This window comes from Gastrolobium bilobum, unplaced genomic scaffold (assembly GCF_033153095.1).
Source record: "Gastrolobium bilobum isolate Gb01-03AN ecotype WA unplaced genomic scaffold, APGP_CSIRO_Gbil_v1 utg12072, whole genome shotgun sequence".
Taxonomy (NCBI): domain Eukaryota; kingdom Viridiplantae; phylum Streptophyta; class Magnoliopsida; order Fabales; family Fabaceae; genus Gastrolobium; species Gastrolobium bilobum.
The window spans coordinates 366,054-378,281 of NW_026899161.1; the positions used below are offsets into that span (position 1 = coordinate 366,054).

At 31.1% G+C, this 12,228-nt stretch overlaps 2 protein-coding genes across 2 annotated transcripts; both read right to left on the minus strand.

Annotated features, from left to right (window-relative positions):
• Positions 1-5,447: 5,447 nt before the first annotated feature.
• LOC133287927 (uncharacterized) lies at positions 5,448-6,030 on the minus strand. The gene has a single exon (XM_061485630.1). It carries the CDS (start codon positions 5,961-5,963, stop codon positions 5,511-5,513), a length of 453 nt encoding a protein of 150 aa, XP_061341614.1. The 5' UTR covers positions 5,964-6,030; the 3' UTR covers positions 5,448-5,510.
• A 1,552-nt stretch (positions 6,031-7,582) lies between these two features.
• Positions 7,583-11,029, minus strand: LOC133287912 (uncharacterized). Its single transcript, XM_061485614.1, has 9 exons — positions 10,829-11,029; positions 10,533-10,660; positions 10,229-10,276; positions 9,982-10,095; positions 8,979-9,047; positions 8,799-8,855; positions 8,421-8,561; positions 8,013-8,093; positions 7,583-7,896 (listed from the first exon to the last, which is right to left on the minus strand). Exons 1-9 carry the CDS (start codon positions 10,974-10,976, stop codon positions 7,840-7,842), a joined length of 843 nt encoding a protein of 280 aa, XP_061341598.1. The 5' UTR covers positions 10,977-11,029; the 3' UTR covers positions 7,583-7,839.
• Between the last annotated feature and the right edge of the window lie 1,199 nt (positions 11,030-12,228).

Below are 12,228 nucleotides of genomic sequence, written 5' to 3' on the forward strand. Positions count from 1 at the left end.
TATATTATGACGCAACCATTGCATTCATAGGTGGTAGATTTCAAACTGTTGGATTCCAGCCAAAAAAAGTTTTTCTATCAAGTTTACATTCATATCCAGCGGCCCATAAACTATATGACACCAAGTATATTAATGGTGCATTCAAATGTCAAAAAGGATGGCTAAAATGATACAACCAACTATGGATTAAAAGTTTTTTTTATTCCAATTTGTAGTATTTCATTAGTAAATTTATCTATAAATATATCTTTGTTGAGGCCTTCCCCCTAAACTTCTATTTACCCAAAAAAAAGAAAAAGAATGTTGTAATCAAGTAAATGGTTGCGCAATGTAGACTTGATATATTGATTAAGGTTAAATGGACGCCAAAATTTTCTTTAATCATTTTAGTCTTTTAGGACATAATCATCATAGCTTCATCAATCATCATATTTCCACCAATGAAAATCCGGAGATATATTGCAGTTTAGTCTCTAAAAATAAAACCCAGTTGTTAAATTAATCAAAGACTTAAGTATGGCCTTAAATGGTGGGGTACATGATAGTGCTCTAAAAAAGTTGAGTCATGGAAGAAGATAAGGGCACAAAGGTAGCACGGAAACGAGACCGAGATAGGGAAGGCCGGTCCGAGTATTTATGCGTGGATTGAGGAGTTGGTGGGACACGAAAATAATGGCATTTGGTGCACTCAGCATGTGCCCTCTATGCCTTGTCTACTACGTGGAGTGAGAGTGATGGTCCTCCAGAACCTGCTTATTCAATCTTTTTGAAAGTGCTTATGTGTTTTAGAGCCTATTTGAATTGGCTTTTAAAAAAATATTTTTTATGTCTTATTATTTTAGAAGTATTTTTTATAAAGGTTAAAGTTATTAGGTCCGTTTGGATGAGTTTTTTAAAAAATGACTTTTTATGCATTATTTTTTTTAAAAGAAATATTTTTAAAAGATAAAGTTATTTACGTTTGGATATATGATCTGAAAATCACTTTTACATAAAAAAAATTGTTTGGATGTTAAAATAAAAAAATACTTATTATATATAAAATTACAATAAAAGAGAGATAAAATAGCATGATCGGATGATAAGGAGAGATAAAATAAATGTGATAAGATGAGGTTAAAATTGTATTTTAAAAATTTATATTATTTTTTTTCCAAAAAAAAAATTTATATTATCTTTTAATTTCTGCTTTTTTCAAAAGCAACCAACTAATGGTTAAGAAAAAGCAGCATTTTAATTTTTATTTTAAATTTTACTTTTTAAAAAAGTTGTTATCCAAACATCTAAAAATTCTTAAAAGGACTTTTATCTTAAAAAAAATAATTTTTTTAAGAATAAAAGCTCATCCAAACAGATACTTAAAAAAATATTTATTTTTTATTTTTTATTTTTTTTAGAAGCTAAAATTTTTAACTTAAAAAAAAATTGACTTTTTTTATAACTTCCGTAGGCATTCAGATAAATTTTTTCCGGAAAATGTTTTTTTTTTTTTTTAAATAACTTTTGAAAAGAAAAAAAATTCATCCATAGGCCCTTAATACTCAGGAAATTCCTTAGCATACAAAGTCAGTGCGGGTCTGGATCTAACTACACTTCCATTTCTCTTGGTTTCGGCCATTTAAAAATATAATTGAAGTTTGACTTTGGCTTTTAATCAATCTTACTGCTCCTTAAATTTCAATTTTAATCAATTAATGTAAAGTTTAAAATTTGATTAATTTAGCATTTTGAAAGAAGACTATTACCCTAAAAAAGAGGGCAAAGACTGGCCTCTTTATCTTTCGAAATTGATGAGTAAGACATTTCAAGTTTTCTCTCCAAGAAACAGCATATCTGGCGCTGAAATCTATGTTAATTATTCCAACCCTGCCAAAGTTTCACACACTAAACTTTGAGGGGGAATATTTTGACTACCAAAAGTGTTCACTACCACCTTACTACCTATCAAATTACCATTGGATCAAAAAGAGAGAATATTAAAAAGTTTTTGAAGAGAGAGAAAATGTTAATCCAATGGTGATTAAATAGGTAGTAAGGTGGTAGTGAAAACTTTTGGTAGTCAAAATATCCTCCCTCCTAAACTTTTCCATTGATATCAAGATTGAGGATCATCTTGAGAAATCAAATAGGCATGAAATTCACTTTTAAGGATCTTAGTATTACTCTTGACTGTGACAAAACAAAATGGGTTCCTCAAAATAAATCAACATAGTTTTGCTTTCTACATTTTTAGAAGGTTGATTCTGCAAATCCAAGTGCATGGTGTTTATATGGTGCATGACACGTGCCAGGTATTAATAATTGTGGTGTGGTAGAATTTAGCTTCTTCTTTTTCAATCTCGTGTTTGGTTAGGTTTATTGAGTTACTGACCAACTCTGGTACAAATCTTTAGGGTTTGCATTGTTCGTCATGTATGCCAACTACTTTGGGTCACCCATGTGAAATAATTAGGGAGAGTGATGGTCATAAATTTTCTTAATGTAGGTAATAAAAGAAGCAGGTAAGTTGGGAATCAACGTCTAATTAAATTTTGCATTACCAAGAAAAGTGTAAAGTTCTGTTACGATACTAGTCTAAAGCCAAAAAAAGAAAAGGGTAAAATGGATTGACCGTTAAATCTAGTTTGATTGAGTAAAGTGGTATGAAATATCTGTTTCCAAGACAAGAAGTATATTTTGAAAGCATATTACGAAAACAAAATACACCTAATAACTCCTCTCTCTTTTTTCTCTCTTTCCTTAATTTTATGAATCTTTTAAACCATTTTTTTTAATTGAAATCCCTCTCTCTCTTTTTGGAAATATTTCAATTAACTAATTATTTTTTTGATTTCGTAATCCACCTTCTTAACTATTTATTATTTGGTGATTGAATAAATGGATTTTAAAGAGTTCATTATCTAGACATAGGAATATTGATCTAGATATTTATTGATAGAGCTTAATTTTGATCCAATGTGTAATTTTTTTTACATTATTACTTAATCATGTATAATTAAAAGAGTGTAGCTTTTAATAAAATTATCATGAGAATCACATTCTTTTAGTAATGTAGCATTGTGTAATTAAGGTTTTATAGTGAGACGGAATAAAAATTAAATCACCAAACTCATGTTAGTAAAAGAAAAAAAAAAAACACATTCTTTTTGTTTGTGTTTTTGGGGCCTCTCTTATTAACAAAAAATATATATATATTTTAGGTCCGCGGCTTTAGGGCTTGTTAAGAGGAATTTTTGTCTTCATCGCCTGAGTATTTTAAAATATTATCTTAGATATAGAATAGGATACTTTAGGAAATCTAAAAGGATGAAATACTTTCTTTTAAATATTTTCTCTTTTGATTTTATCGTTTTTAACTTTGTGTAAATTTGAAGGGCGGGCTTGGCTCAGCGGTAAGCTTGCTTGCCGTGGTGTGTCAGGTCGCGGATTTGAATCAGCCTCTCTGCAAAAAGCAGGTGAAAGACTGCCTAGAGTATTCCCTTCTCCAGACACTCACGAAGTGGGTATTTGAACTGGGTCGGCCCTTTTAACTTTGTGTAAATTTAAAATACTCACATAACCTTATATTATCCTTTTTGTTTTTGCGGAATCTTCTTTCTTTCTTGCCAGATCACTCATGCCAATGATAACTTGCTTAAAGAAATGTGTTTCAATCTTCTTTTTTCTTTTTTTGACAAGTAACATTTTCATTTTTGCCATAATGGAGCAACAATATGAGTGCCACGTCTTCGAGGAGGTGACAAGTGATCATCATCTAATGCTATGAATAAGGTGGAAAAAATTAATCCAAAAAAATAAAATTCTTGTCTTCTCGAGAAGTCTATGAAATGGAACGCGTTCCTCTTGAACTTTAACCTCTTACTCATCTTTGCCCTTTATCCTTCTTTTACTATTTTGTTTCAATTTCTTTTTTTCTTTTTCTTTTTCCTATTGGAAAGGAAGCAGCTATAAATTATAGTTCCGCCAATTACGCCATTAATTTTAGACCATCTGGGCGTATGACCGAAGGCATGCGTGTTAGTCTAAGGAATTTTGACAAAGACTGTCAATATATGACTCAATTTGCAGCAAAACTTCCCATCCCAAATAAATGAATGCAATATGCAATGTTAAATTTGTTCTTATTTGGTCATCAATTTACCTAAAAGCTTAAGTTAGTAAGTGATATGCTTCCAATAGTTTTATATCATATCTCTTTAATATTCTCTTGTAATGGCTAAAACAATTATACAAACAGTATTTAAGCAAATCTATGCTAGAAGAAATGGAAATCCATAAGCACAATTTGTTCATTATCAATATGTACAAATTTCAAGTTCACTGCATAATAAGAGACATTCTTCCTTTGCTTAGAAATTAGGTAAAAGACAAATGCATAAAAAGGTACACATAAACCCTTACGGAGTCATAAGTGGCAGAAATTTTTTGTGATATATAAAATAGTTATTGAAATTGTTTTTTAACCCCTCATTTCAACGTTTGTGTGAACTCTCTTTAAGAAAAAACTCTGCATCTTGGAAATTATGCTCATACCCTCAGGTTGTGGTAGTCTCGTTTAATATGATGTAAATCGGGCTTCCTTTCCAGATCTTTGACCTTTATGTAGGGTCTCTTTATTCCTAAGTTCTAAAAAATTAAAAAATACAAATGCTTGCGCAGAAAGAGTGGTGAATAATTTTGGATTAATGTGATATTTTATAAGTAATATTACTTAGAAACGCCCGAGAGAAAACATACTGGGCCAAATACAGGAAAGGCTCCATATTTAACGTAATGGACATGGGCTTCAGTGCAATTGACATCTACTAAGGAAGTGATCAAATTCCAAGTGCAAGTTTTACTTTGGACAATGTGACAAATACCCTGCACAAAGAATGTGAGAAAACAAACAGGGCCAATCAAGCACAAGGACACCAAATTTGAGTAGCAATTCAACCGTGGCTCCAGTGTAAAAGGGAGGGGAGAGGGGCCCAATAAACTCTGGAATTTTAACGTATCTTTTCTTAGAAAGAAAGCTTCATAATCTGTAACCAAAATAAATCTGCTTCTAATGCCAAATTAATCACATTAAGGACTTAATAAATATTTTAGCAGACTAATTTAAATGATTTCATCATTATTCTCATACATCGGATTCACAAAATAATTATTGATTCAAGCATCCAAGTGTCTAAGTTTTGAATTAAGACATACTAACATTTTGCTGAAAACATCCTTCAAAATGTTAGTCATTCAAGTAATCATGTTTTAAATTAAACTGATATGACATAGAAAAATAATTAAAATTCTCGAACCATGAACCGAGCTAAACTATTTCTGAGTACCCCTGAATTCCATTTATACATTCCTCAAAGGCTCAAACACTTACATCTATAAAATCTAAACATCAAAACTCACGTATTGATCGAAAATAAGTTGATAAATGAAAAGAAATTATTGGACAAAGATTTTGTAGTGCAACTAAATTGTTTTAACCTCCACCCAAAAAAAAAAAGTTCTTAAATTGCCCATCAATCAAGAGAGCGAAATGGATTCCAAATCAAAAGTGACAACAACAAAAGATTGGGAATTAGAATGGGTAAAAGGGGGTTAACATTTTTGTCAAGGTGTTTCCTAGACAGCCTCTTTCTAACATAAGCTCTCCTTTGTTCGTGTCCCCACTCAGCTTCATCCACTCCCTTGGCAAGAATCAATGGTGGGGGTTGCTGGAATGGGCACTTGGACCTCCAAGAGGTTTGAGGAAGCCCCATTCTGAAGACCCTTTTGAGGAATAATGACCATTCCCATCTTTTGAGAATCCAAGGATCAGAGCAGAGGATTGGTGGATAATCCCATTTGAGGTAGCAGGGGATTTGTGTGGCAATGAAGAATTGAGAGTGCAGAGATGGTGTTGTTGTGGGGCTTGTTAGGATGTGTGTTAAGGCTTGGAGTCTTTGCTCCCACCTTGTATCTTCCATGGACATTTGGAGAAAAAAGCGCAGGATAAGGCTAAGATTTGGAATAACAGATAAGATATTACGATCTGATGATCAGGTAGATATTCCATTCCATCTGATCTAAATTAAAAGTGGAAAGTTATTTTTATTTTTTATTTTTTTAACGAGAAATGCTAAGAATATTATTTGACAGTCTCTTTTTATTATTATTAGATAAAATTTAATATTAATCTCGTAAATAAAAAAGTAAACATAAGCTTTTACTAAATAATACAAAAGTGTTAAAAAAAGAATTTATGTCACTTACGTTCTTTTATTTTTAAATTTTGTTAGATATGTATTAGTATTCAAGTCTTATCTTTCTTTATTCAAGTTTGCACATTTAAAAAGTTAGAGAACGCTTTAAAATAAAGTTTTTATGTAATCTATATGAACTTGAATTGGTCTCAAAATACATTTTTCTCGTCTAAATTTTAATTTTGAACTGTTTTTTAATGGAGGAATAGTTTAATATCAAATACTTTATCTTAGAGTATTTAAGAAATTCAGCGAGAATAAGACAAAAACTTTTTTGAAAATAAGTTGTTTTGTTCAAAGTCTAATTTTTACTGGATTTCTTTTATGTTAAGTTTGGTATAAAAATGTTAAGTTTGGTATAAAAATCAAGGGAAAAACTATTCTCATGTTATATGAGATAAAAAATTTCTCCTATACATCCTTCAATAAATATGCCACCTTTTTCTTTTTTTTTCTATTTATTTTTGCAAGAGGTAAAACGCACAAATTTATCCCTATGACATGAGATAACTTATCTCCTTTAACATGAGATTAATAAAACACAAAAATCAAAATAAAATTCTATTTCAAAAACTTTAAGTAATCATCAAGCACTTGAGATTTTAAAAACTGATCCCATTATACATAATTCATTTTTTAAAAGTTGACAGAAGTGTCATTTATGTTATAAACTGCATTCCACTTTGGAGTTGTATATTTATATTCAAATTATCATTTAAGTAACCCTTCTTCATAATTAAATATTCACAAAAGCATAATTATTCTATTATAAAGTATGATTATTTTGTTAGTTTACTTCTAGTAACATTGACATGACATCTACACAATAACCACTGTTCACAGTCCAAGATTTTATTTGAAACCCGTCCAAATTAAAAAATAAAAATGAATAAATAAATAAACCAAGGGACAAAGCTGTAATATGCCCGCGGACGAAAAAATTTCTTTCTTGTAAGAAAATTTTCACCATTACATTTGAGTAGATGTGCATCTTTACCCCCAAGACTTTTGGGTACACTTGAACTAATTCGCTTTATGTAACTTGAACTAATTCGCTTTATGTAACTTGAACTAATTTGATCAAAAGAAATCACACCCGGATTGACCTAAATATTCCACGAGGTTTTGTTCCAATTAATTGGTATAGTTATGATTTGAACTAGTGACTATGTGCAAATATAAAATAATAAATATTGTCAAATAGTAATGGCCAATTTTCTCTCTCTTTCAATCTCTATTTAACTCAAATTTTCTCACTACCTCCTTCACCCCTCCTCACTTTTTTCTATCATTCTTTTTTCTTTCCATCTCTTAAGTTTTATAAGACACGTATGCGAGTGTTAAGGGCTAGTAGTATGTATTTCAGGATCTTTTCAGAGAGATATGTACAGGCGGAAAAAAGTTTGAAGCTGCAGCATTAAAATTCTGCTGTCAAAATTCACACTAAGAGAAGTATTTTCAGCTACTTGCTACCATACTAGATCAAAACTACATTTGTCCACCATCACTGTGAAACGTATGACATGTTCTTCTAGCATAAGTGTTGGAAGAAAGTTGTCAGTTGTCACTATAGAAAGCAGGAAAAAAAATCTTGCCTGCCCAGCAATTATGATGAAAGCAACATCCAGGCACTCATTAATGGAAAGGTTATTAGAGCACAAGCCTGAAAACATGTCCATTTAATCAAAGAATGATACCACAAGTTATAAAGAACAGTCAAAACCCTAGAATTTATTCATCTAAAACTTTTAGAAAGTAAACTGAAATCTTTAAGCTTACCAGGAAGAAAACTAACTCATCGTTTGCAAGAGACGCAGTCAATTCATTTGTCTTCATCAGATCTTTGATGAAACCTTGAAGCTACATATACAATTTGTGTTTAAAAAATTTGTTGCTGCATAAATATTGGATTTCTTGAAAGTGGAATTCCTTACAATGCTAAATAATAAAAACTAAAAATGCCTCGTTGTATCCCCCAAAACATCTTTTAAATACGATTTTATATATATGTGTGTGATATTATGAAATTTCAAATAAAAATATCAAGTTTCCACAGAGAATGTGCTTCAGATGGATAAAAGAATAAAGATTATTTTCTTACGCAAATATTTATCAAATAAGGGAAAAACCAGGGCACAAATATCTATCAAATATTAACTAAAAACTAATATATGTTTTCATGCAGACCTCATGGTGATACTTTTTGGCCATTGAAGAGCATCTCTTCAACTGATCCATAGCCGGCGTGATGAGTGAACTGACTACAGTCCTTCCACCAAATACATACGAATCCAGTGCCCGAAGATCATCAAGAAGGCTGTTGATAAACTATGAACCAAACAAAGATATGGAAAGGGGCATGAGAAATTGTGATGCATGGCATATGTAAAGGTGCTACTGATGGAAGACACAACAATTTCTCACATATCTTTTGATAAAAAATATCACACTGCACGAGAGTACATAATTATTGCAGACGTGATAAAGTATTACTTATGTTTACATTAAAAAATTAGTCTGAAGTGCTCAAACTAGTTATATGAATACTGAAACACTTAAAATTACCTTCAAAAATGTGCATCTTGTTAGGCTTGCTAGTCTTCGGGCCTTTAGAGTCCTCATCTTTGCGCATACAAACACACACGTGCATAAAGAAAATGAGAAGATCAAAAAGCACAAGAAAAGAATACTGTAAACTTGTTAAGTTTTCAAAATTTTATTAACTAGAAAATGAACTTCATATACGTTGGTAATGTGAAGAGCCTGCTCAAGATGCTGAACTTGAATCCACTGTTCAGTCACAATATCACCCATCTGAATGGAAAAGATAATTAACATCAACTAATGCAAGGATCTATAATCTATCTCAACCAAGCCACAAATTAATTAGTAAAAAATGTTAAATTGCATATAAAGTAAGCAAATTCATAATAGGTCTTTATATCAGCTAAAACCTGTGTGAGCTACAATACATTTATATACTGCATTAAAATGGATTATATATACTCCTAAACCAATTTTCTCGCTACATAGATGCTTATGTCTTCGATTTGATTTGATGTGTCATGCCCAGCAGTGCTACACTAAAGAGCTTGGTAGTTGGTGATTCACTAGGAAAGGCTGAGTTAGAAAACTCTGTACACTACACAATAGTTAATTTACGCACAAGCCACTGTTTTCCCTTTTGGTTATCTTAGACTCTTAAGCTTTATGATTCCTACCCAAAAAACATAGAACTAACAATATTAGACATAAATCTCCCTTTGAGAAAATGACATAATGCATAAATTCATAAACCAAATTAATCTTGAAGCATCAATAAGAATATCTTAGAATGATCGACGATTTCAGAAAAAATTGACTTCCTCTGTAGAATACTTACAGTTGCTCTCTCAGTACTAAAAGCTAGGGATCTCCTACTCCACAAAATCCCATGGCTATACGTACGTTTTTTGGTATCCAAACCAATTTAATCTGGTTTGAGCACTATCGGACCCATATTTGGGGCGGCCCTCCCAACACAATATTTTCCATTTTTTTGGGCAGCTCTCCCATATGGGGTTATATGCATGTTTTTGAATGTAGGATTCAGTAAATATTAAGGATAAAATATAATGTCGTTGCTTAGGGTACAAATTTGTCGGAAATCATTCATTTCCTTCACATGAGTAACTACTATAACCAGAATGTAGAAAACAATAAAAATCAGTTCATAGATGACAAAAAAAAAAAGATAACATAAGTAAACCTTTTCAACTCTTGAAGTGACCTCTTCTAGTTTCTCTTCAGTATCTTGTGCTTTAGATTTTAAAATATGGAGATCAAAGTTGTTCTTTCTCAAGGCAGGCCAAAGAAGTTGTACCTATGCATTTCCAAGCCTATTCCTCATATCAGTTGAACTTTAATTAACTCCAGAAAATAAAATGCCGTAAATTATTCAGTGTCATATGAACAACCAAGAGAAGTAACACTGGGGGAGTTTGGGGAAAAAAAACCTCTTCCTCCAGAGCTTTAAACCGTCTCTCAGCATGCAACGAATCAGCCTGCAAGATAGATCAATACATGATTTTCAAATACAAGAAAAAATTGAGAAAGCATCAATCTTATGCATAATCACATATTTTTCAATTATGTGACCAAATAATAGACAATTTGAAACAAGAAGGTCAAATTAAGTGTATAAGTAGGTCTATTCACTATGCGTTGCTTCTTCTTTTTCCGACATTACAAGGGGAAAAATACTTGAGGAAGTTTAGAGAATATGCAGATGACATAATTTGAAACTGGTGGAAGACGAACCTTCATTATGGAGAGAGTAGATTGCAGATGATGGATTTTTTCCGACATTTCAGTCATTCGCTTCTCACACTCTTCCAGGTACAGCTCCCTTTCCTTTAATTTTTTATTGCTTTCTTCAAGAACCGATTCTGCATTCCTCAAAACAAAATGAAGAAAAAAAAAAAAAGGTTCTCAACATAAAATCGATATGCAAAGCAGAAGCAAAACTTATGGAAGGGAAGATGGGGGATTCGTAGTGATGCACATAACATGAATTAGAAACTTGATGGATAAAATATTAAGGCGAGAGTTGTTACCTAAATGAGCGATTTTGAGGTTGATTTGGTGGATTTGGGAGGTGATTGGTTGAGCTGAAACAGAAAGCGAAGTGTGGTGGAGAAGGAGAGGAAAGAAAGCTAGGAAGATGGTAATGGAAGGAACAAGATAGAGCAGCTCCAACGCCATTGTGATGCTTCTCTTTCTCTACTCTCAAACACCACCTTCCCCCTCCCCCGAACACTATCGCATTTCTTTGGTTTAAGTATAACACTCCTCACTTTAAAATAAATAATTAGGGTTTTATTTTTTTATTAATCTAGAAATAAATTATCTCGTCTCGCAGATATAAATTTGTGGGCTCCATCATCTAACAAAAAATAGTATTGAAGAATGTGTAGGAGAGAAAACTTATCTCATATAATATATGAGAATAGTTTTTCCCAAATAATTAAATAACTTTCAAGAAAAATATAAAATGTGCATATGCAAAAGATTTGCCATTATTTTTTGTAGAAAGATATTAACATTTTTTTAAAAATAATTATTTTATGTTTGGATTTAAAATTAATACAGACATTAGTTTGAATATTTTTTATTAAAAAGTCCTTTTTGAAAGTATAAAACTCTAGCTTATAAAAAATATACATTTTTCTTATGCTTCGAGTTCTTTTTTATTTGGTAAATCTTTTTTTATTTTAAAAGCTCGTTTAAAACTGTTTTCAGAATAACATTTATAAAATCCAAATGTACATGTTACATTCTTAGGCAGAGCTCATTTCCAATTTTCTATCAAATACGACTTTCTATTTATCATTTTTTTAATATTCGATTTGACATTTTTTTAACAGTTGTTTCCCTTCTAGTTGTGAACCTTTTTTTTTTTTTTTTTGGTATAAAGTTGTGAACTTTTGATCGTGGGCATATATGTATTATAGAATAAAGTTCAACAAAATAAAGAGTATTCACCAAAAAAACATATATGCCTATGTTGTTATGTCTCGCGATTATTTTGCTGGACATTATTTCTCATATTAAGGATTGAAATTGAATAAAATACTCAAGCCACAAAGCTCTCTCTCAATAGAATAATATTTTACGATGAATCTCATTTTTAACATTTCTTTTTATTTGGATTATATCTTTGTAGACTAGAGTAATAAAAATCCCTTACGGAAATATATAAAACATTCATCTTCGCAAAAATATTGACCACTCATAAAAATCTTGTCACTAAAGGCTTGTGATTCACAAGCTAACTTTAAGCCCTTAACAATATATATGAATATCTACGGGCTACGAAGTAGATACTGAAATGTTTGATAACAAGATATCAACAATCAAATTTAAAATGTTAAAACAGGATTTAAATCCTCTTATATGAAAAAGTGATCATGTTATTTAATCACAATCACTCATTTAAAAATTATACACTTTTCTC